The sequence below is a fragment of the Toxotes jaculatrix genome, chromosome 22 (genome assembly GCF_017976425.1).
Source record: "Toxotes jaculatrix isolate fToxJac2 chromosome 22, fToxJac2.pri, whole genome shotgun sequence".
Classification (NCBI taxonomy): Eukaryota; Metazoa; Chordata; class Actinopteri; family Toxotidae; genus Toxotes; species Toxotes jaculatrix.
The window spans coordinates 7,428,683-7,454,009 of record NC_054415.1 but is presented as its reverse complement, the minus strand read 5'-3'; the positions used below and the strand labels follow the sequence as shown (position 1 = coordinate 7,454,009).

General features: G+C 40.6%; 1 protein-coding gene across 1 annotated transcript; it reads left to right on the top strand.

Annotated features, from left to right (window-relative positions):
• The first annotated feature begins 451 nt into the window (after nucleotides 1-451).
• Nucleotides 452-24,882, top strand: ube2h (ubiquitin-conjugating enzyme E2H (UBC8 homolog, yeast)). The gene is made up of 7 exons (XM_041029905.1): nucleotides 452-732; nucleotides 16,054-16,130; nucleotides 17,078-17,152; nucleotides 17,261-17,300; nucleotides 18,261-18,313; nucleotides 19,667-19,795; nucleotides 19,992-24,882. The coding sequence occupies exons 1-7, from the start codon at nucleotides 680-682 to the stop codon at nucleotides 20,114-20,116; spliced, it is 552 nt and encodes a 183-aa protein (XP_040885839.1). The 5' UTR covers nucleotides 452-679; the 3' UTR covers nucleotides 20,117-24,882.
• Nucleotides 24,883-25,327: the final 445 nt, after the last annotated feature.

The following is a 25,327-nucleotide window of genomic DNA, read 5'->3' as shown; positions in this document are numbered from 1 at the left end:
ATGCAAGAAAAACAATCAAACATGTTATCTTGTTATCAAAGCAAGTATGAAGTGGTTCTTGGGGCAAGGTTATATTTTTACCCACGCCTGCGCTCTTAAAAACATTATGGTGATTAGATATCATTTGCATCCTGCAAGTTTCAACCTAACTTATGTCTGATGTGGCCATTTAACACAAAAACAGAAATGTTTATTGCTTGGCAATGCCACAATAGTAAGGGAAACCTGAATTTCAAAGCCCTAGAGGCTGGCTTTATGTTTCTTCTAACTTTTGTTATTTATATCTTATTTTAAACCCCTAAACACACAGCAACACTGTATATGGCCTTTTAAAGTGAAATTCAATCTAGAAAAAAAACAAAGTTGCTCTAAGTAAAACTACAAAGGTGGCCATTTATGATGACGTTTAGTCGCAGATGTAAGACGTTATCCGCGGAGGGATCCCTGCTTGTCAGAACCATGGTTGGTCAGAACGCTGAGAGGCAGTGAACAGCAGAGGTCTAACGTTAGCCCAGCTACTCATTAGGACAGGGAGACATTGAACTGTGAAGACGTTTTGCTGGGAACATTTCTGAAAGCAAATGTTAACTTTCGGATAGTACCGTTTGCTAGGCTGTCTAGCGTTTCGGGGGCTAGCTTTCAGTTTACTTACTGGTGTTCTGCGGTGGAAATAGCGAAGATGTCGTCTCCAAGTCCGGGTAAAAGGCGAATGGATACCGATGTGGTGAAACTGTATCCTTTCTGAACATAAACAACAGTCTCTCAAACGCTGTCTAGTCTGCAATGTCCTCGTGTATGTGAAAATGTGATACGAGCAACCCATATTTATTGATGTTGTTTGTCTTGGTAACCTAAAGAAGATAGAGCTTTCATTGTGAATGACTGGTGTTTTTGTGTAAACAACATTTTGCTAGCAAAGCCAAGTGTTAGCTATTTCTGTCCTGCGAACCCTCAGTCGCTTATCGGGACAGCTGTATTAGCTAATCAGATCGGTCCAATGTCCTTTCAGCATTTTTCCAACCCTGTATTTTTGTAACATTAACGTTAGCTGTCTAGCTTGTTGTCTGTATTTGAAAATGACTGCAACAGCCGAATAGACGCTAACGTTGTTCTCCTTTTACAGGAATGTCTTTCATCTTGTTGCACCACCAATAGATCTGGCAGCGGTAGACTATATAAAACACCTTATGACAATTTGGTTTCTTTGTCCAGCCTGTTGTTTGTCAGGGGAGTTATGTGAAATTCCCCGTTTACACGTTGACACAAGAACTTGTTTACATAACGTAAGGCTAACGTCAACTGAAAATGCTGCTGTCTTTTGTTCTACTCTCGTAAAAACGTTGGCGTTATTGCAGCACGCACATCATTCTGGGTCCAGTTAGTTTTGCTTTGTAACCCTACCAAGGGTTTTGAAATTGTGTTATTGCATCTCCCACTTGAAATTTTACCTTGTAACGCTGCTGAGCTGGCTTGCTAGTCTGCTAGTTAATTTCAACATCAAAATGGCCACCTGATCTGTGTGCCTCACTGTACTTCAGTGCCTGTAGGCAAACATGTGGATGGCTAACTTGTGTCATTTTACAGAGGTTATAATGTGTTATTTTACAAATATTGGAATTGTAAGTGAGCATGACAGCTGTTTGTTAAGTGGTACAGCAGGTGTCATGAGCCTGCAGTCGTTTTCACTGTGGAATGCTTGAACTTTCAGGGAACATCTTGTGTGCTCTGATTTCAAGTCGTTGTCAATGTGTTTACTTTTGAACTGCCAATTTATTTCTTCCACTTCACTTATGGCGGACAGGCGGGCTGTAAAAATAAACCATAACAGCATACTTGTAGTCCATACAGTGTTCTAGAAGAACAGTATGAACAAGTAGTTTTGTTTTTGTCCCAGCACAGTGAAAACCAGCTTAATGATTGGGTAGCCTGTTACTAGCCGGAAACCACAAGAGGGAGGGACTTAGAACAGCTGATGGGATGGCAGTAAAGCTTAGTCAAATATGGGGCTAGAACTGGGCTGGTCAAAACAAACCAAATACAAGGGGAAGATATCCCAACAGGGTCAACATAATGATTAAAAAGGAAAAGTTTGAAAGTCTTGGTAGTTTGGTCTTTTAAGTATTTAATTAAATCGAAGAATTGCTAGGTAGTAGTAAATTAGTATTTTGAGTTATTTTTTTTACATAGACCTATCAAATCTGACTTGTGCAATAGTGATTCTGCATTTCATAATGCACCCTGCCACATACCACTACATTTGAGTTAGAACCTCAGGAGCCCATACATTTGAAACTGCATGTGGCTGCAATATGTGAATACACATCAACAAGGAGGCTGCAGCTTGTTCTTTTCAAGCTACATTTCTCTTGTTATTTTGGCCTGTTGCCTAAGGCATTTTGTTACGTCTGCTAGCTAGCAACAGTGCTTGTTTGAGCAAGTTTCTGCTCCCCCCACTCGACTCCACTTATGTGTAGGCTATGAGCCATGAGTGTTGAAGCAGACAGAGCAAGAGTTTTTAAGAACTGCAGCACACACAGATAAACACACACAGCCATGCAGTAGGAGTGCACCCCTTCCTGAACTACTTGACTGACAGGCAAGAGCAGGTTTTCTCTATGCCACCTGCTCAATTCCATACAATGATCTGTGTGTTTTAGGATGCCATGGGTGAGCAGTGTCGAGCAAGTGTTGAACAGCTATGTGAGTTAAAAAGCAGGACTACAGAAACAAAATTTACCATCTCACATAGCACATGGGTTTACTGCTGAATAGGCCGTCTTGCTGAAGTAGGTAAGGCTCCAGGTTACTGGAATGGCCAATAGTTCCTTCCCTCTGTTTGTGTCCCCAGAGCAAAACTAGCAGTAACAACCTCCTCTCTGTGCACCTTATCCCTGGGTCTCCCTCTGGTGTAACCAAAACCTGAAACTCACACTACCTTTTAGACAGGAGTAGCTTCTTTCTTTTGCGCTGACACTGAGAGCCCTCGCGCATTAATTTGCTGCGGCCACCGGAGAGCTGAGAATCTAGAGCGGTGGCCATTAGGGAATTCATGGAAATGAATGTCAGAATGACCTCAGCATGTAGTATCACCCGGTTTAAGCTTTGTCCTAAGCCAGGCCGATGGATGGCAGCTTGCTTTTAGCACCAAATGTACAGTCTTTCGGTTTGCATGCCATTAGCCTGAACTCTTTGAACTATTAATGAAATTGTCATGGAGAAGGTATTAAGTGTTGGTTTATACTGACTGTACACTGTATTTTTCTGTATTTCCCCTACTTTGTCAGCCCCCTCTCCTGCAAACGTATAGCCTTGAGTGGCAAGACACAATTTGTTTATTGTCCAGTGTTTTCCTGACTGAATTCCTAAACATTAAATTCGAGTTTTTTTCCAATGGCCTGCATAACTTTTGGCCACTGGCTTTTCAGCCTCTCTCTTGGCCATGTTCCTTTAATTTTGGAACAATTCGCTCTTCAACTAGAGTCTTAGTGTGTGTCATTTAAAAGAGCTTTACATTCAGCGTATTGTGTGGGGTTGACTGCATGTACTGTGTAGGTAGTTGTGCTATTATTTGCATGTATTCATCATTGGTCTACTCGCTTTACAAATGCTTTCAAGCTGTAAGCTGCTGGAATTTGAGCACAGGTAGATTACAAAGGACTAAGCCTATTGTGAATGCCAACACAAGCTCTCGTGGTGTCTGGCCTATGGGTTTTAATGCACTGAATGGGACAGAAAAGGAAATGTGTAGGATTATCTGTACAACAGTTTATATAAATGAAGAATAACCTGACAAAGAGAAATGTTTTTACAGATGTTTTATTTATATATTTTTCTGTGGCCACAAAAGTTATACATGTTGATGATCAGGACTTTCTTGGAATTATCAACAAGGCTGTTATCAATCATTAAGTTTCTTGCTTGTCATCTAATAAATGAGCAGTAATACATAGATTTTGAATGTTCCGCAAAAAGTAGGTCTAGGCAAGCTAATGTGGTTTTAACCTCAAGGAGCAGAGTTTGAGTCTTTCTCTCAAATAGGTAAACATCCCTTTGCTCAGATCTTTGAAACTGCACTTCTTAGTCACGGCTGGAGCCATTGTTATCTTGAAATGTTTATCTTTTCAGTATCAAACCTGAAGACATGATGTGTGTATTTTTTCATATATGAAATCCCATTACATTAGGCATTTTATGTAAACAAAACTGCATTTCAGTTGTACTGTTCAACCTTTCAGTAGCTGCCGGAAGGTCTGAAAATGATTGGATGGCAGTTCTGTGAAGCATGGCCGCCAGTGAATTATATTCGAGACTGTGGGGAGTTGTTGGGAGGGGTGTTTCATGCTTCATCGGCCCCAGTATTCATCACGATACCTGGCATTAATACCAGTCTATGTGACTCTTTAGCATTTCACTCAAAATCGGAATTATCAGGTGATACAGTTATGTGTTGTGTTTGTGCTTCGTCTTTCACCATTCAAGATGAGTTTGCATTTCAGGTCATTTTCAGGATTTAGTTTTTTTTTTTTTTTGTTTTTTTTTAAGGATCCCCCTTTTTTCCCCTGAAGTGACTGTTGAGGCAGTACTAGGCCTTCAGTAATCCTGATTTATTCAGTTGTCCGCAATCAGGGTAGGCTTGTAGGGGCAGTGTCCACCTCTTCCGTTTTTTTTTTTATTATGTTTTTATTTATTTTTAATGTCCTCCCCTATTCCTCCTCCACATCCCTCCACCCTCCCTGAGTGGAATACCAATCCTGAGCTTTTTCTCTTTCTCCGCTTGGTGTTTCAGCCCCTTTGTGCCCTTGTAACATGACATCCGGATAGCTTCAGCAGCAGAGTCTTTTGTGTTTCCCGTTTACAGGAGCCCCTCTGACCTGCACCTCCCGCTGCTGTGTCAGACCATGTCACACAGTCACAGGCAGCTAATCTGACTGCACCCGGTGCTATTATTGCGGGACTGAACCAACTAGATGCGGTTTACTGTAGGGAAGGAGCCAGCAGTTTTCTGCCTGTTCCTGACTAAGAGATTAATTGAATGAATGGGAGCATGATGAACCCATGACGAGAATGGGGAAAGCTCTGGTCAGCTGCATAAACTAAACTAACAACATGCTTTGTTATAATTGTGTAACAGAGGTTGCTAAAGAGTAGTAGATATACACACTAAGATTTTTACAGAAAACTTGAAAGCCCCAGTACCGTTTTGCATTATGCTGTCTGAAAACACAGCATATTATAGGTTTAAATGCATATAGCCAACAAAAACATAAAACAGTTTGAGTCAGTCAAATTATATGTTGTTTGGATGGGAGTCTACAGTATGTCTGGATATGGGAGTTTAACTCAGCCATGTTCTCAAGGTTAATATTTAATCCGTAGTAAGAAGCTCAAACACTGACTAAGACAATGTAGGGAATGGCCCACCTACTGTACATACTCAGCCGGTGATGGTATGGAATTAAGAAAGCTGAACTGAGATAATTATTGTGTCTTCAAGTCCTGGGAAAGCTGTAAATATAATACCTAAATTGAAATGTTTTTTACACAGTGGAGTACAGTGTATGTCTTAAGATTTATGTTTTGTGGTTCTTGGGCTGTATGCCTGTGGAAATTCATGAAAAGAATGTAACTATAGGAAAAAATGTTTTTCTTCTCCAACCAAGTTATTTGCTGCAAAAAAAGAAAAAACCTTGGCATACACTGATTCTTGAAGATGTTATGTACATCTTACTGTATATCTTTCTGGTGTTGAGTTGAAGCCCCTGTTGTCATTTGGTTTTTGTCTTTAGTAGGTCTTTCTGTCAGTCTGAAAGCCATTGTTGTTTCTGCTTTTCTTTATCTGCATCTTTTTGTGATAGCAAAATGTACATAGGCCTTTGTCTGTGTCCATGCAGGTATTCTTAAAAATATGCTACATCATCCAGCCCCAAGCAAGCTGCTGCTCTTTTTCCTTTTTATTCCTTCATGGGTGAAAATAAGGTAACATAGTAAATTGTGAATGAGGCTCCTTCTAGTCAGGGGGTCCCCACCGTGATTGACAGTCCTGTTTTGGGGTCCAGGAGCAAGGCATCTCTGACAGTATGAGATTTGAGGCCCTCACTGGTAATCCCATAGTGCAAACAGTGAAGCTTCCTGCATGCATGGCTGAGTTCCCTTAGAAAAACAGATGGACTGAAGTTCCTCTCTTTGTTTCGCATGATTTTTTTTTTTTCTGGCACTAGGGAGCTCAGCCTGCTTCTGCCGCTCACGTCCACTGCTGCTTTAATGTGGAAAATCCAAAGAGTGACAATAGCATGTTTGGTCATATGGGCCAGAGACTCTGTCCAGTTGTCTAAAACTATTGACTTTAAAATTGCAAGAAGCGTTATCAAAAAAAGCGTAACCTACACTATCCACACCCTTTACTCAGCTCTGTCTGGTTATCTGCCTCTTTGCGTCCCACGTCTGTATGAAGTTGATAAAATTAGCCGTGTGTCTGTCACTGTGCTGAAATTCAGGCTTCTTAGCGGTTTCCTCAACAGCTCACTGTTGAAATTCAGGGTTTTTGTCGTCACAACAGACAGCAAATCTTGTCTTGTCTGTTAGATTTGCTCATTAGACATTTGCCTCAGATTCAGGTCATTGTTTCTCCTGCCCTGGCTCAGTTTTGTGATCATTAATGGTCATTTTGTTTGTGTGTACATGCACGCAGCTCAGGCGCATGCATACACACAGAGACTCTGTGCTATCGCTGTAAATAGACTGTTGATTTAGTGAAGGGCTGAGAAGAGGAGCAGCTGAAGGATCCACATTTGATTGCAGTGGGTGGGCTCTCATCCCTCACAAGAGAAGACAAAGAACTTAGCCTGTGCAGTACTGTGCTGCCCCAGCTTTCACACAGGGAGGTAGCCATCAGCTAGCATACTGTATTGAGGCCTGTAATGGACACCAAATCTGTTGCACTGCATTGATTTTGATATTTGGGTTAGCTGTTGAGGATTGAGCTGGGTATTTTTGTTTCATCCTTATTAGTAAACCTTTATATCCTTATGCACAGTGAAAATTGCTGTTTGGAAACAGTTTTTAGGTGAATGCAAGTTTTCAAATCTTTTGCTGTAATGCTAGTCTAATAAGTTCATCTGACAGTGTTTTAGCTTCAGGGTTGGATGGTAATTGTTTCTAAATCTCTAAATGAGCTGAGAAAATGTAGTCTTGTGAGCGCTTGTGAATGACAGGAGATAAAATGTACACAGCTTCAACATATTAGATGACCTCTGATACAAGCAGAAGTTGTACACTGGCTTTTTTGTTCATTGTAGGATCATTATAACAGCTGGAGTTGTAATCCTTTGTCATATCATATATCAAATGAGTTAAAATTGTAGGTGTTGACCTTTAATTTTCACAGCAGAAATGAAACTGAGGTATTCAGAGTTAATTTACTTCCCATCCACCATCCACTGAGTGCTGCACTTAACAGCTTCCAGACATTTACATTTGGATTTCAGTGAGTCAGGCATTTGGGGCCATATGTCCATTGATATGTAAAACCTGCTGCAAGTTTTTCTTTCACATGGCCTGCACACACTGGCACCAAGTGTTCGAACAGTATTCAAACCCCTAATGTGTCAGAAGGCGGCGGATGCTTTGAGAACAGACAGTTTAAACCCAGCTTTGTGCGATAACGCCGCACTTGAGATGTTGAAAGAATAGTTGGTGATTTAGATTCAACATTTTGAACTAGATGTCAGTACAGTAAAGGAGAATGCTGTTTTGTTTTTCTGAAACACAACCAAACCTGTTATCTGTTCAAAGTGCACCCTTTTAACATTAAACACACGTTCTTTTGCATGTCTTGGTCTTCAAACCTAAATGAATGTTGGGGAAAGCAGATAAGGAGATGAGATAATAGCAGGAAACTAACCAACTTGATTCCGTGTTACTGACATAGTTGTTAGTAGTTACTGAAGTGTAACCACAACAAAACACACTCTAACCTGTCTAAGTAATAATTTGTGTGGCAGCAGTAGTTGGCAAAGTAAAGAATAAATATGAGGATAACAGGTTTGGTCTGTTCAGGGTTAAAGTTTGCCACATTTGTAACCAATTTCCTGTCAGGGGTCAATAAAACTTATGTTGTTTTTAGTGATTAGCAGGGGGTAAAGGAAGAAACGTGCCTCATGTCACAGAGAGAGTTGCATGTCCAAAAACCTCATGGTCTCATTGTTTGTTTGTGCACAGCTTTGTAGACATCCAACTGTATTATGTTTTTATAATGTGATCTATATATGTGATCTATATAGTTCTGCTTAAATCTCAGTTTGAATGAGCTTTATCACAACTGTTCTTTGAAGTGTTGGATAACTCCTTGTGGCTAATTCGTTTGTTTTGCTCGCACAATCACATGTACTTATCCTGTTTACAAGTATGTTGTAGTACAGGTTATTAAGACCCCCTCTAGCTGTGTCTACCTGCTCAGGTCTACATAGCTAGATCTCTTGTATCTCTTGTGAGATGTCAGCAGGAAAAAGGGGAAGTGAGAGCAGCTGGCATGACCGCAGGGCTGTTCCTATCATACTAGTACACCTCTATCTGCTTATCAGAGCCAGCCAGGACCCCATTGCCACGTAGGTTAGAGCTGGGAACAACCAGGCCATACATTGACAGTGGGGGAACTGGGCAAAAGAGTGGTGGCTGTTGCAGAGCTTGTCTAAATCAGATTTGAGACCATGAATTACTGGAAGTATGCATAGCATTAGCTTTCACGAGTCCAGTGTAGGGGAGTGCACCACTATTTTCATATCAGTGAAGCAAACATGGAAACACATTTAAACTCCTTATTAAACACCTCTGTTCTACCATTGGCCAACACCCATATGTAAAGAACAGTAAATGCGATTTGTGACATTTCGGGTCTGTAAAACTGGCTTGATGATTAGCTGCTTTGCAGCTGCAAATTAATCAAGACTTCCTCTTTTATAAACCTTGTGAAAATGATTTGCTGTTGCTGTACTGAGACAATGCCAGCAACAGGTAAGTTGCACGTAAATTGGTTATAAATAGCTTGGAAAATAAGGGGGAAAAAATCTAAAAATCAGATTGTTAAAGGCACATGCTTTCTGTCAGTATTGTAAATGAAAAAGCTGTATTGAGCCCTCTGGATGAATGGGAGCCGTTGGCTTCTTGTCTCTTCGTTCCCATTTTGGTCTCCCTTTAGCTCACCATGTATTCACAGGATTATCTATCTGCTGAATCAGTGAGCTGGGGTTTTGGGTGGGTTCAGTTGAAATGGTTGAGTCAAATCTGCATTAAAATGAAGTAGTGAGAGTTCGACTTAATGAGCAATAAAGGAAAGTAAACAGATGGGGGAGAACGTTGGCCTCAGTATGAGAGGGAGAGAGCAGAGGAGTGGTTCAGTGGGGTTGTCTGGTGACGGCTGCAGGGAAAACAGTGTTTGTTTGGTGGCGAGCTGATTAAATCACACTCTCACAGCAACACTGCCTATCACTTGCTCTGCCTGCTGTGGCAGGATGGTAGCTGTGCTGCACTAGCTGCCTCTGTTTTCAGGCCACAGAGTGTAGTGGAGGTCACACAGTAATCCTGCTTGGCTCAGCGCAGTGCACTAATACATAGAAAGTTGAATACAAAAACACAGGCACATTTACGGTCGGGCAAGGACGAATTTATAGATCAAGGTGTATGCTGACAGAGACTGAAAATGAGCAAAACGTCTTACTCTTATAGTCACAGACTTGAGCATGCAAAATTCATTTTCCTCTGGCTCGCTTTTGTTAAGGCCCCATATCAGAGAGTGGGCACTGAGCCCAAATTTAGAGCCAGAAAAAGGAACAGCTTTGTTGTTATTGTAATGTTGGTATTGACTTTGTTGTCTGTTTTGTTATTGTTTTTTTCAGCTGTACAAGGCTATTTTTTGGTTCATTATACAAAATGTAGCTTGCTGTTTTAAAAGTGCCATAAACTTTCTTTTTCTATCTTTTTTTAATTAATGAATATTAGCCTGTGCATTTAATTTGGTAGACTATAGTTGTGTCTGTTTCGGTGGAGGAAACCTACCCATTGCTCACACCCTGAGGACAGCTGCTATATTTCCTGCCTTTCATCTGCGGGGCCTTTGATTGTACATTGTCGTTACAATCTGTGAGTGAGGGAGAGAAATCGAAAGAGGTTGCAGCCTCGAAGTTCCTCATCTCGGAACAAGGATGTTCTCTTAAACAAGTTACTCTCTGTGAAGGTTATAGTGTTTATTCTTTCCTTTAAAGCAGTTAAATTGACAAATTAACATAATTCAATTCCTATGTACTTAGGCTATGACCATATAGTTTCCTCAGTTCCTTGTGGCCTCAGTCTATTTAATATAATGGGTAGATTTATAACGTCTAAGTAAATTACAACAGTTACTACAACATACACTCTGAGGGTTGCTGCATGTCAACATACACCCTACATAGTCTAGCCTGTAGTAGACAAGCTATGCTACATATTAGATTGCTTACCTCTAACTCTCTAATGGAAACACTGTGTCATAAACCGGTTACCGTGCCAGGTTATAGTCACTTGTACAGGTAGTCTGATGTAATTTCCTGCAGCACTGTATTTCAAAACGTCTTTGTGTCTTTCAGAATCTGTCCCTAAACAATTTAGAATTCTTTTAGGAAACTTTTTTGCTCCAACTTTTTTGCTACTCTCTTTGGTATTATCAGTAATGTCCCTAGAAAATTTCTGATGCATTGACTACATTTTTATACAGGTGACACAGTTTTAAACAATGCTGCCTCTGATTCTGTTACTGTTCTCACAACTCTTCAGTCTAATTTAATTACCACGCTCCAAACAAAAGTCTTCAGAACAAAGCTGCTTAATAACGCTTAAGTTTTTGTACTATGAATTGTCAGGGAATCTGGATCAGCTCATAACTATTGTAATCAAATCCAGACAGTGGTTTTGCCTATTTATGTGTCTGTACTCTACACAAACACAGGCAAACTCGTCATCATTTGCCTGCACTTTACAGAAATGATGTCATTCACATCTACAGATCTGCCTGCAAGGCTAGATAAGCATACACTCTTTTCTTTCATTATCTCTGCATCACTTTCTGTCTGCCCCTCCTTTGGCATCACTCTTTCCATGTTTCTTTTGCTTTATTCTCCTAAAGCTCTCTTTATCATCTCCTCATGCTCATTTCTCCCCTTGTACAGTCCTTTGTTTGGTTGCCTGGCCTTATTCTACCCTCTCTTTTTATATTCCCCTTCCCTGCTGGCTTTTTGGGGGGTACGGACTATTACTGTCTTTCAGACAGACTTCTTAGCTTGTCTTTCTCAGTCTGAAGCACAATCACTGCTTCTTATGTCCAGTCTTAAACAATATTCTTCACTGATCAGTGCCATTAAGAAATGTGAATTCTGCATGGAGTATATTATTCAGTGACCCAGCTCTGTCCTTATGTCTTTGGGATTATTTGATTTTCTGCCTTTCCTGTAATTTCAGTGTGGTCTGTCCAGAAGCTCTGTATGCTGAGTCTAAACTGGCCTGCGGTGTCAGTTTGGTCTTTCTGAATTTTACTGTACATGCCGAAGGCATACAGATGTACAATATTTGAAGTTTTTTTTCTTCTTCTTGTCATGCTGGTGTTCTTATTGAAGTTTTTTTTCAGAAACTGAAAGTAAACAAAAATGGGAAAGAAAAGAAGTTAATACTGGATTTAAAAAAAGAAATGTTACATCACCCTGTTGACGAAGGGATACTCTGGGCTTTTCCGTCCCTTCTTCCCCTCTAAAGAAAGATGAGAGAGACAAGGACAGGCTTTGAAACTAGCGAGTGCCTCCCCTTAACCAGATCAACAGCTTCTGTCTCCAAAGAGAGAAATGTTCGAGGCTAGTTGACACCACATTGTTTGACAGAGTGCTGTTTATGATTCTCCATCATGTTTGTTTTCCATACTTAGAAAGCATTTGGTCAGGATGGGATATTTTGATCCTGGGTCAGACAGGGATAGTGGCCTGAATGGACCAGAGCGAAAACAAGACATGTCTGTACCACAACCGTAAATGCTATTTACTGCATATTTTTGCACTTAAGCCTGTAAATGTGCTTTATAAAGTTCAAAATCAGGGTAACATTTACTTCAGTCTTTGGATAAACTTTGGGACATTTTAAAGGTGCTAATTGGCAGTTCTGTCTGAACACTGTTTTCTAGTGTGAGTGACTGTTTTCAAGGCAGTATGTCTGTATGAAGAAAGTCTGGCAGTGAAACAATATTGACACAGGGGACTGTGTTGCTGTCACGGTTCAGGGCTTTCAGGGACGTCTGAGATGCCGTGATGAGAAGATGTGCGTCTATGTTCTGGACTGATTGGGCTCTGTGTATCAGATTATATATGTGTGTGAAAGGATATTGACCTAGTGCTATCCACAGATTATGACTTATCTATACTAATCCAAGGTAGGGGGATGGACAGGTAGTTGGGAATGAGGAACAAGTAAATGTATAACCTTAATCAAAACACTGTCATAGTTTTTTAACTGGAATTTACACAGCAGCACATAAACACAATATTTGAACACCACAAATATAAATGTAATGTTAATATGCATGTAAACACACTGTATAATCCAATTGCTGTCTTTCTTTCATGTCAGCTATTAAGTTGAGACCAGTTTGCTTTCCCTTGGTTGAAAGCAATGCGTCATGTCACTTTAATTCAAAATCCCCAGACAAAAAGACTCAACTCATGGTTAATTGATGAGTACTGTATGTCCTGTCAGTCCAGGTTTTTGACCATCCACTTATCTCCCTCTCTCTGTTTGACTGGCTGAGTGGATGCTTGTCAACTACACTTTCAGTTCATCTTCCACTCCAACAAACAATTGGGAATTTACAAGCTCTACCAGGAACTGTTTTAACAGACCTGCCAAACTCCTTCTTACTAAGACAGAACTGATGTTGACAGTGACTTGTAGTTATTTACTGCACAGAAGGAATGAGTGCTTGGAGACTTGGGCTTCTCTGTATGAAACAAAAGGGCAGTGGGTTAGACCACCGTGTCATGATCACATGGAAGGTGGCCAGAATCCCATCAAAGTGAACTCATAGTTTTTGGAACTGGCCTCACTAAAGACACAGCTGAGAGGTTGAGGTTAGAGTGTTGAAGCTGACGTCAAAGCCAGAGCTTGTTCCTCAAGATAAGTGTTGTGAGTAATGTGTATGTTGCTGCTATGGTTTTAAACAGGGAAACAGAAGACCACACCCATATTAATATGAGTAACCTGCAGGTTTTGTGAGGAGGGCAGGGTTGATGGGTGATTGTATTTGTGATGGTGGTGATAGATGGAGAGCGCTCAGTCCAGCCACAGATGGTTATTTGTTAACCCCACTTAAATTTGCTTACAAGTGATTTTCATGGTGTACAAGTGGTTCTTGTACTTGTGTTCACATAATTATCATGTGAGTGTAACAGTTTGTGCGAAGTCAGGTGGTGCAATATGAGCTACTCCCTTTCCCTACCTTCTCTCACATGATCTCACTATAGTTACATGAATATTTACAGATCACTAAGACCCTGACCTTTACATTTCTGCTTGCTTGTAATTTTGGTGTCTTGTAAAGTGAACTCATTCTGCTGTCACAGTATCCTGCAAATCTTTCCTCATAAATGTCAACTAAATATCTGAAAGGTAAATGTGGGAATCTCATTTTGCACAGCCACGCCAGTTCTTCTCTGGCTTCTCAGTCAGTGTGGCCAATGCCAATTAGCCTACTGCGTAATCAGTGTTGATTAGGAATAGCTTGTACTCACCCACTTCTGTAACGTAATTCATACAGTCCATACCATCCCCCTTCTCTGCATCGCTGTCCCCTCTCATGTGGTTGTACACACATTAACTCACACACCAGTGGTTTTGCTGCTGGTTAGGTGCATTCATAGATTTCATGAAGGGCACAACTGGGTGAGCCGCAGAATATAAACATAGTGCATGTAGTCTGACATGGGAGGAGCAGTTATTAAGAAATGGGCCAGTTGTTGTTTTGCTAGAATGGTTTAGGTAAGTGTTGTGCTCGTGGTGTTAGTGGTTGTTCATTCTGCCTTGGACTTTGCATCAGAGAGCCTCAGAATGGCTCCTTGACTCCAGCACGAGTCAGAACAGAGAGGTTCCTCTTCTGTCTGACAATGACACATTTCCTTGCTGAAGCCAGGGATTCAGTCTGCTCTTGCAGACTCAACCAGAGCTTAAAATAACCTCCAGTTTGATTTAACCCTTTGGGGGTCAGTGCTACTGCTAATGGGATACACACTCAATCAGGATTGACAAGCCAGCTGCTACTGTGTGGCGTGGAAAACTGATTTTTATCCTTTCTCCTGTACCTTCTGCTTCAAATCTGTTCTGTCAGTCTTTCACTCTCCTTTTTGATCATTTTTTCTTCTCTTACTTTTTTTTTTACTCTTGTTTATTTCCTCCCCAAGTCTCTCTATGCGTCAACTTTTTTTCATGTGCTTCTTCCATCTTCTCAGATGAAAGGGGAATAATTCCTCTGTGATGATTTTGTGTTAGAGTGGGGATCAAGAATGATCAGAGCGAGCATACATCATTTCCACACAGCTGTATTGTGGGATTTGCCATGTGATACACTGAATGGAAATAAGCTGACATTCTTTGGGGTTTGTTATTATTGCAGTTATGTCTATAACGGAAAACACTGGGTTATTATTTTCTCTGCTAGCCGTAATAAACCTCCCCTGGGGAAATGTATTATTTCCAGCCAATTAATATTTTTCTAGGTAAATCTCATTGAAACAGACATAAACAGTTCCAAACAGTGCCAGGTAGTCCTTTTTTACCGATCATAGAGCACAAAGCTGCAGCTAAATTGGTTAGAAGTTAATGTTAGACCTTACTGCAGAAGTTAGGCTCATGTAGTCACATAGTTGTTGATGTTAAATGAATAACACTACCTGTTTTCAACTGCAAGGAAGCCTCACACAGCTACTATGTATAAAGTGGCTATGTGGTTGAGACCTCATGGGTTGATACTTTGCTGCATGACAAAAGCACATCTCATCACATTTTTAGACGTGCCTTGTCAGAGTGCCTTCCTCTGGATTATTTGGTTATCTGAACTTAAAGAGACACTCATCTGAGTAAGAATAAAACATGTCCACCACTGTAAAGTATTGTCCAGAGAGCAATATGTACATAGGACTGATGTGTAGATTGATTTCGTGTTCTGGTTATTGGGAGATTGTGTGCTCTTGAAATTTAAGTTGTTAGATTAAAAGGTTCATAAGAAAAATTGGATCAGAAGCCTAAGAACTAAAAGCAAAGTTGTCTTTATATGCTTTATGTTAATTCTGCATTAGAATCAAGTCAGCAACTGCTATATATCAAGTTATTTACCAGTAAGAGTGGTAACATAATCTCTTTGAAAGGAGATGGCCCTCTGTACCATGTTTCTCTAAGGGGACTCGTGTTTTATGTCCAAAGGGGCTATTAGAGAGTGACAGGTGGAGGGAGGCCTGCAATGGTTCTGAAGGATGGGTGAATATGATCTACTGGCTAATCTGTGTGTGTGCGTCTCTGTGTGTGTCTTTTTGTTTTGGAATCGCTCGCTCTCATACTTCACATTCAGTCTGGGGTATCAATTCAGCGGGCAGAATGACAAATTGGCACAAAGCTATCGATTGTCATTGAAAGTGTGAGTCCAGGACTCGGGGTCAGAACAGAATCCAAGTGCAATTTTCCTGCTTTGATTTGTTTTTGTTCTCTGTCCGAAGCTATCATTTCTCTCCTTAGTCTTCATAGCTGTGCATGATATGAAAGAATGATGTTGGGTGGAAGAGAGGAAAAAGGTCAGACCCTCCTCATGTCCTTGTCTTTCCTGTAGCAACAAAACGTGATGATGTATTGCACTGGAAACAACAGCAGCTGAATAACCATTCTATAGAGGCCACATTGGTAATGAATCTGGATATTATTCAAGAACTGCTCATCATTGTAGTCACTCAGGTTGTGTGTGTGTGTGCAGTCATGTGAAGCTGTTGTCCTTAACAGCCTTTACAGCATCGAGAGCAAGCATGAAGTCACCATCCTCAGTGGACTCAATGAATTTGTAGTGAAGTTTTTCGGACCACAAGGAAGTAAGTGTTTCTCTCTTCTGATTTAACAAAGTTTTTTTTTTTGTCCTGACACATTAAAGAGGTTTCCTAATTCAATGCTGAATTTCCTCCTCGGGCTAATTAATGTGTCCCAGAAATCTATAATCTAGGGTGTGTTTTCATCCATGTTCCAAGAAACATTATAATAAAAAAAAAATAATGAAACAGTCATTTCATACCTTTCCTCTGACCAAACATGTCACATTTTCAGTCATTCCCCGGTTTGCAACATAAACAGAGGTTCCTCACAGCAGGCCAGGGCTGAAACCAGGCCTGAGGTTACAAAGTGTAAAACAGAGAGGAGACAGGCTTGGATGAAGAGAGTGGCTTCACAAGCAGGAAATACTTCTTTCGTATGCTGTTCACAACATCTGTCACACTGAAACCTCTGCCTCTTACACATCAATAAAGAGAGGAAGCGGGTGTTTGATTCCTCAAAACTATGCCAATTAAAATGGCACTGTTGTGTGTATGCAGGCGTTCGCTGCCATTCATTCTCAGCAAGTGTGTTTTCAGTCATCTATTTGCCGTTCGGTTTCAGTAGAGCACATTAGGGTCCTGTTACACACAGCTATTCTGGGAGAGCACTACACACTCACACAATCTCATTCTCTTCCCCTTTGATGTCAGTGTACTTTGTGAAGTGATTTGGAAGTAAAGAATTCTCCTGGGCTGAAATATATTACTGCGTAAAATGAAATAAATTGGCAGAGAGAAGTTGCATGTGTAGCTCATTTCTCAAGCGGTCCCCTCTGTTGTGTTTCTGAGCAGAGTAGAAAGGAGTGGAGAAAATTGATATAACCCTGCAGCGTCTAAGTCTGTTTGAGTGCATGAAGGATGGAATATGTGGTTCAGTGGAGTGTGAGTCTCTCTCTGTCCTCAACAGTGTTCTGTCTTCTTTCTTTTTTGTGTCCCCTCCTCATGTACAGCGCCGTACGAGGGAGGTGTGTGGAAGGTGCGAGTAGATCTTCCTGACAAATACCCCTTCAAATCACCATCGATAGGTAGGAACTCTAGTGTCATATGAAGCACTGAAACATCCCATTTTTTAGGTTCCGCTTCACTTTTTTTTTTTTTACTCTGTCCTCATCTCTACCTTATTTTTTTTTCAGGATTCATGAACAAGATTTTTCATCCCAACATTGACGAAGCGTAAGTTGATATCGTGTTGTCACTTGACATGTATTTGAAGTGTCTGTGTCTTGCGATAGGTTTCTGTTAATTTGAGACTACACTGGGTGTGTAGACTGGGAAATAATGGGAAATGAAAGCATTGTGTATTAAACCACATCAAATCATATCCGCTAACAGCAGCACATCACGCAAATATTTAACCTGGCCGAGCTCTTTGTTTCTCTTTGCCGATTAATCCACTACTTACCGGCCAGATCCTCTGAAGGACACAGTGCATGAAGGTGGGTCCCTGGGAGGATGTGACTGACAGGCTTGACCTGTTCCTCCTCCTCATGTGAGACAGTCTGGCCTCACAAAGGCGAAAAATAAAAGTGCATATCAATGTTTCTCATCCAAAAGTGTTATGTTTTTTTTTACCAGGAAATGACTGACAAAATGTAAATCCTAGTGGTAAACTGGAGCAAGTTTTGTGATACAAAATACTCAAATACTGTATAATGTGCACAGAAAATATATTAATGTAACTTGTGTTTCTCTGTAAAGATGTATTTAACATGTCAACAAGAGCAAACAGAGTAGTTTGTGTCAGGTTTCTGATATTTAATCTGTGGGGTGACTTTTTTTTCATATTCTTAAAAGTGAATAACAACCACTTGAACACAAATACCTGGTAAATGCAACTTGGTCACATTATATTTTGCAACTTTCCATGTTGACAAGAATTGTACATTTGACTGGCACTCAATCGACTATGGGATGCTAACAGCTGGAAGGACTAAACCGGTTTTGTCCTCTAATTTGTACCACATGTGAAGCAACATTTGAAATGGGACAGGGTGTGTTGGGCAGACGATATATTCAGTTCAGAAAAATGGATGTAAGAGGATCCAGCCTCTGAGCAGGGACGCAGCAACACACACACAGATTCCCTCTCACCTCCCTTTGGCCTTACCCCTCTCACTCTTCTTGGTTTCCCAGGTCAGGGACAGTGTGCTTAGATGTCATCAACCAGACATGGACAGCCCTTTATGGTGAGTGGGCCCGCTGGTTATGTGTTCATATTAAGTTTCCTCACAGGGGTCTGCGTGATTATGTGCGAAGAACTTGACCCAGTGCCATCAGCACCGAAAAGGTGACTGCCGGCCCCTCGCTACCAAGTGTGGGCGCATTAGGTAGTGGTGCACAATTGGCCCTAATCTACTTAGTGAGGGGAGAAGTGTACACTAATGAGGTAATACCCTCATCCAGCAAGGTCAGAGAACATTCACCTTCGACAGGAATGATTTACTGTCTGTCAGCTGTGAGAGACATGCTCTCATACTCTCGATGGCAGCGATTGTACTTAACGTTTCTCACCCAGTTGCTCTTCTCACTGTCGCCGCGTCGCTCTCTCTGCTACTCTCCATGTCCCTGTGCCCTTCTCCCCGTATATTTCCCCATTAATTTCTCATTACAGCCGCTCCACAGGGCCAAGATAGCTGTTGAGCAATATAAATGACTTTACAGTAATATCCCTAGCAGATGTTTGAGCATCCCTCCGTATTTATTTTCACCAGTGTTCTGGATATGATTCAAAACGACATGTTAAAATCCAATATGGTGTTTAAGTAACTTGATTCAAGTTACTTGAAAAGGATTAGATTTTATAATTATAGATAATTCCTGTTGTTGCTTGTGTTGTAGCTTCTTTGTTCTTTTTTTAAATGATCAGGTAAGACTTTTTTTAAGAATCACATTTGTGATCATTTTTCATTCTTTTGAACTTGTGTAAAACACCGCAGATTTTGTTGTGTTGAATGTTGGAAAAAAAAAATAATAATCATATTGGACAAATAAGAAAAGAATAGGCCAATCAACCAAGCACTGTATGTAATGGGTCTCTGCAAAAGGAGAGGGAACAAAAGCAACTGATTGAATTGTCTAAACATGATAATGCTGTACAATAGACTGTAGGAAAATATTTGCTTTCCCATCTTGAATGGACCCAACAGTGACACCCAGGAGATGAGACAAGAATTACAGGTTTTGTACCAGGCCTCCACTGTGAGAGAGAGCTGAGGCCTACCAGCAGAAAGCCACTGAAAGGGATTAAAGTGCTTCTAGCATCTGTGAGGCTATCAGGCTGTGGATTTTATACTTGTGGTCTGCTAGCTAGTATATACATGTTTGATCCTTTTTTCATGTGGTCATCACTGACTGACAGGCATGTAAATAGATGATGAGCTTTCCTGTGGCTGATTAAAAGCGGTAACAGTTTTACATTAGGCATTTTATGGGCAAAATGTTGGGTGTGCAGTGTAGTTAGATTTGTGAGAAGCACATTATAGTGTAAAACTGTATGATTACTTATTTCTGCCATGATATTCTGTTGCCTGCTTCCCCAGATCTGACCAACATCTTTGAGTCGTTCCTGCCCCAGCTGCTGGCTTACCCAAACCCCATCGACCCCCTGAATGGAGATGCAGCTGCCATGTACCTTCACCGGCCAGAGGAGTACAAGCAGAAAATCAAAGGTTCAGCCTAACAAAGATCTGCTGGGTGTAGATCCCAGATCCCTTCAGATTCTTAGATTATGGCACACCTGGAAAAAGTTATCTTTTTAAATTTAATATCCAACAGTTGCTCAACTGGGAGCTTTGGCTTACCGTTATTGCTGTCTGACCATTCTCTCTTTCTGTCTCCTCTTTCTTTGCATCGTTCCCTCCACAGAGTACATCCAGAAATATGCAACAGAGGAGGCCCTGAAGGAGCAAGAAGAGGGGGCAGGTGACTCTTCATCTGAAAGCTCCATGTCTGATTTCTCAGAAGATGAGGCCCAGGACATGGAGTTGTAGTGATAGGAGGGCTCCCCCTTCCCGCCCCCTCCTTTAACCCCCACAGAGACTATATTTGATTTCCTAACCATGAGAAAGCAGACTTATAATATTCATATTTAAACAAGTTGATTTTTTTATTATTATTATTACTACTAAACAAGGATTTTTATGGATATCTAGCCTTTGGTGTGTTTGACAGACACCCTCCCATTCTGTAGCTGTTTCTCCCTACGCAGATGTCGCAATTGCTTTCACATTCTCTCCCTGTCATCTTCGCATTTCTAAGGTGTGTGTATGTAGTCGTAGGCAGGAAATCTCCCCCATACACATCTCTGTACTCACATTTCTTTTTAAAATAGAACTTTCCAGTTTGACCTGAATCCTAATTTTCTCTCTTTCCACAATGTTAACTGATTCTGACCAACATTTTGTTAGTTGTTTCACTACAGAGCTGCTTAGGTGTTGCCTGCCAGGGTGCACAGTTCGACAATATTCACTTTGTGGTCAAGACAGTATTTTTAAGGCGCACAGTCTCACATGAGGTGTCCTGGCACACCTTCCATAAAAATAAAAAACGTGTAGTGCCAATACTATACACACTCATAACTCAACCCTAAAGGCTGCCTAAGCATATTTTTTTTCCAACATATTGAGTGAGACATGTCAGTTAAAAAAAAACAAAACAAAAAAACGCTCAGTTCACATGCTACCTTGGCTGTTACTCAACCTTTTGTTACTCTTTGTCGATCTGCTGCAGCTGCCTGTCTACATATGCCGCTGTGCAGTGCAAAATGTATGCTTAACAAGGTCAGGTCTTGGAAAAACAAATTAATCAAACACACGTCTCATTATGTTGTAGGTGACAATGTGGTGACAAAGACATGTGGTGGGTGCTTTTGATGTTGATTGATGGAACGCACACTAGCTGCATTAACTGCATGGAAGATGCGTGCACAAAGGCAATTAAAAACAGAAGAGGCATTTGTGGATGTTCTGGTCAGACTCACTTGGTATTATGGAAACTGAAAGCAGACCAGAGCTACCCTTTAACCGTCTGACCATATGAATTTCATTTTTTTTGTGCAGCTTGTACTAGTTTTCTGTTCAGAGGCATCTCAGACACATGAGCACCAAGCCTTCTCACTGTGCAGGATACCTCTGTTTTACAATCACCTGTACTCCTGCTTTTAAAACAAATTTCTATTAGAGCTATTGGTCAAGAACAACTTTCCAGAGAAAGCTGAGAGCTGAGAAAGAATGTAGTGATCACCTGTTGTGGTGAATTTAGAAAACCAGCACCAAAGTCCGTTTTAATTTAAGTGAAAAGCAACAAAAATGGTCATATGGTTACTCTTCATTTTTACTCAGATTCGCTCAATCTGAGTAAAAATGAAGAGTGATTTATTGAAGATTCAGGTTTGTGAAGTATCAGTCCTGTTCACATTCCACTGTTACCTGGAGTTTGCTACAATGCATGCCCTTTATGTTGGTCTGACCTGTGGTATGTACCCTGACTGCATCGAATGGACGCCCACATTTAACGTCTTGCCTACCAGGAGCTCTGTTTGGATCACTAGTTTGAAGAAGATTACAAGATAAAAGCCAAATAAATGACATTAAGGCTTGTAGCAGTTTTTGTTGAGGGGAACTAATTTAACGTTAATTTCATATGTACAGATTTGACTTCTTATTTTGGGGGAAAAAGCGTGTCATTCATTCATGGTTGATTCATTGTGGCGGGTCAAGATGTAATCCATGGTCCGTGGAAAGAGTTTGCAATCGCAGCTTTTGAGTTTTGACAATTCTTTTCCTACTTTTATTTCTTGTGCTCTTCACATTTTTTGCCCAATGCGGGAGGGGAGGGGAGGGGGGGGGGGGGGGGGTGGCTCAACACGTTTGGATTTTTTTGTGTGTGTACAGCATCTACCTTGTACAGTGATAAGACTCTCTCTAGCCTCATGAAAATTCAGTGTTGAACCCGACACACTGACCGAGTGTTGCTTGACGCGGCTAACGTGGCAGTCAAACTACCTAGAACACCTTGAAATGTATTCACTTCATAAACTGCAGTAAGAATCACTGGTTGCTTTGTGGTGGATTGTGGATCTCGAGTGGGAGATTCAAGGCTGAGTCATACTCCGGAGGTCTCCTTATTACCTCTGATCTTAACTCACTCTTCTGTGCCTCATCGCAAAAGGAAGGTGACCTATTAAAGAAGTCCCCAAAACCATGTTTCTAAAAAGCCATGAAGGTCAAAAAGAGTTAGTAAAGCACATTGTTTTTACTCATCCCACTTTTCTTCTCCTCCTCCTTCAACCTGTCCTGTGCAAATTGTGATTTGATATCTAAAGTTTCACTCTGTTGCAGATTAGGGGAATTACCCAGGGCTGAGTGGCGTTGGTTGTATTTGAGCTAATGTAGGATCGTTAGACTTTTATGGCTCAGGTTTGAAATACAGTTTGGTTGTATCTTGCATAATGATTAACATGTTTCACCCACAGGGTAGTGAAAGGATGGAAATCATGCTAATATTTGTTTAACTGTGTTTTTGACATGTCAGGATAGTTAGTTTTGCTGGGTGGTGACTTCAACTAAACAACATATGCTATATGGCTGTATTACAGGTAGAGTTAGCTAGTTTGGTATGCTTACCTGATAAAGCATTCATTGCTCACCTGACCTTTAGTTAGTGTCTGTTGTGTGGTTATATGTAAGATACTCCATAGACGTGCCTGCTTGTCCTCTTCTTGCAGATTCAGAGTTGTACAGATGAGTGTGAGTGATTTCAAACTCTTGACCTGTAGTGAGCCTGATCTAACTGTACAGAAATCAAAAGTGTGGTTCAGCCCCTTTCAAGATATTGGATTTTCTCCAAAACGACATGATTTATAACACACTTCTGTGCCCACAATTATCACCACATTTGAATGAAGACTGAGAACATATTTACTTCCTTCATTTGTTTTTAATTTCCAATATTTATTGGAAGCGTTTGATTGGTTGAAGCTATGGGATAGTAATTTTTCTCTCATCCAGCCTGTGGACGTTTTGAATTGGTAGCTCGTGGTTAGCTTCCAGCAGGATGCAGCCATTTCAACTCTTGCAGAGCTGATTTTTGTGACACCCAGCATGTTTCAAGGCAGTATAAAGCGATGTGAATGTTTTACATGTGTTGAGAGTGTTTGTGGTGATCTATATCTGGGATCCACATCCACTCAAACAGAACAAACCTTTAAAGCTGTATGCAGATTCACAGTTTCACAATTGGCTTGTTTTTTCTCTCTAAGCTGCCTATAAATGTGTATTTATTCATTAAAGAGACCTCTTTTTTTCGTTTTTAATCTTGATCATTAAGTGCCACTGTTGTAAGTTATGGTTCAGTTAAAATATCACACGGATGAGAACTTGAAATTTGAGTTTTTTTGTTTTAAGTAATTCAGATTGGAATTCTTGTTTTACTTTACATTTGTGCAGTATTGTACCTGAGTGCTGAAAGTACAGTATATCCGAGTTGAGAATTGTAATAAAATAGCTCATTATTATGCAGTGGTGCAACAGGGAACTAATGATATTTTGTCTTTTTCGAAAACAAGATTCTTGTGTTGAGCTAAAATCATAGGTTTTGGTTTTCAGCATTATTTGCATCTGCTGGGCAATAAATTGATGATATACTCAGCTGTGGCCTGGTGTTGCTCTCGTAAACATGACAGCCATATGATCTCTTCAATGGCTTCCCTTGTTCTGTTTGTTTTTTTTTTTTTTATCCTTACACTTTTATTCAGTGTCAAGAGAAATAATTACTGCCTTTGTGTTTCAGGTTGTCTTTAACTCAACAACTAAAAGAAAATGTCCTCGAACCAGTGAATGATTATGCGTCCCATTGCAACTTGAATTCTGAATTATTTTTGAAAACGCATGGAAAGTGTTTATTGTGCTTTTATTTCATTTCCTTTTGGCTTTCTCCTCTCCGCCTCTTCTGCTCTAAGACCACAGGCTTACCAATAACAATGTCTTAACTACTCGCGGTTTTAAACAGTGACTCCAGACAACTAGATTTCACATGATGGGATTGATGGGGCCTCAAAATTCTAACTGCAGACCTGCAGAGAAAGTCCAGTATAGAGCCATAGTCCTACAACCGTATTCGCACACTCCCCCACCACCCTGCTGGATACAATAAGGATGAAGGGCCTGAGCTAACTGAATGGACTGGTCTATCATTAATCCATAGACAGGACATCCAGGGCCTATTCTCCACTTTATCAGCACAGCTGCAGAGAGCCAGCACCCTGATCCTGTAAAATCACCTCCCCCATGTGTTGACTGTGTCTCCTCGTGCACTTGCATGCTTCTGGTGTGGAGTTGAGGCTCGCTTGGTGCACACCTCCCATTCTGTCTTGTGCTTGTGTGGATTTGTGCCCTGTGCTGGCCTACCGCCGCCATCAGGGGATTTCGCAGGCGCACACAGCATGGAAAATAGCAGATTTTTATAAAAAAAAAAGAAAACAACAAAAAACTATGTATTTGGTACCTAGCGTGTGATACTTGAGGGTTAAAAAGTCAAAAGGTTTATTTTTTGTTTTTAAAAAGTCCATCCCTGGTCTTATTTTTATCACCCTCTTTGCCCTCCTTCTCTTGTTTCTTTCTTTACATTGTGAAGTGGGCATGCTTGTCCAAAAGACAAATGCTCTCTATTAATAGGCTTATAACCTCATAAATAGTTGTGTATAAAATAAACTGTTATAACTTCTTTTTTAATAAAACATTCAATGTGTATAAATGGTCATTGTCTGAGGTTGATGATTCTCTTCCTCCCGTAGCTGTTTGCGTCGCTAGTTCTTTTACTCAGAGGAACCCTGCGCACTTAAACCCCCTGAGAAATACTGTGCAATCTGTTCTCAAATGTTCTTTATGAAAGAGATTAGGATTATGCTGCAGAGTTTTAAAATGAAGTTGCACGTGTATATTTGACAGCTAAACTAAACTCTACATTTTCATCTATTTTTTTAATGCAGTGTAAGCCTCAGCAGTATAAGACAAAACAGGTTTACTGATGTCTCTGCAGAGGACAAAGTTGTTTAATAATTGGCATAAAGATTTAACTTGAGCGATTTTACTCAAATTGCTGAGGAATGTGGAACACACACCTTGCACTTCCACAAGGTGTCAGTATGACACTACACTTCTGTGGTGTAGTGTCTCAGTCAGCTTGTACAATATGGCCTTCTG

What these genes read in the sequence shown, in the direction of transcription:
- ube2h (XM_041029905.1), top strand. Translation starts at nt 680, where the DNA reads ATGTCGTCTCCAAGTCCGGGTAAAAGGCGAATGGATACCGATGTGGTG. An exon ending in GATACCGATGTGGTGAAACT is followed by an intron (nt 733 to 16,053) that starts GTATCCTTTCTG and finishes CAGCCTTTACAG; the next exon opens with CATCGAGAGCAAGCATGAAG. An exon ending in GACATGGACAGCCCTTTATG is followed by an intron (nt 18,314 to 19,666) that starts GTGAGTGGGCCC and finishes CTGCTTCCCCAG; the next exon opens with ATCTGACCAACATCTTTGAG.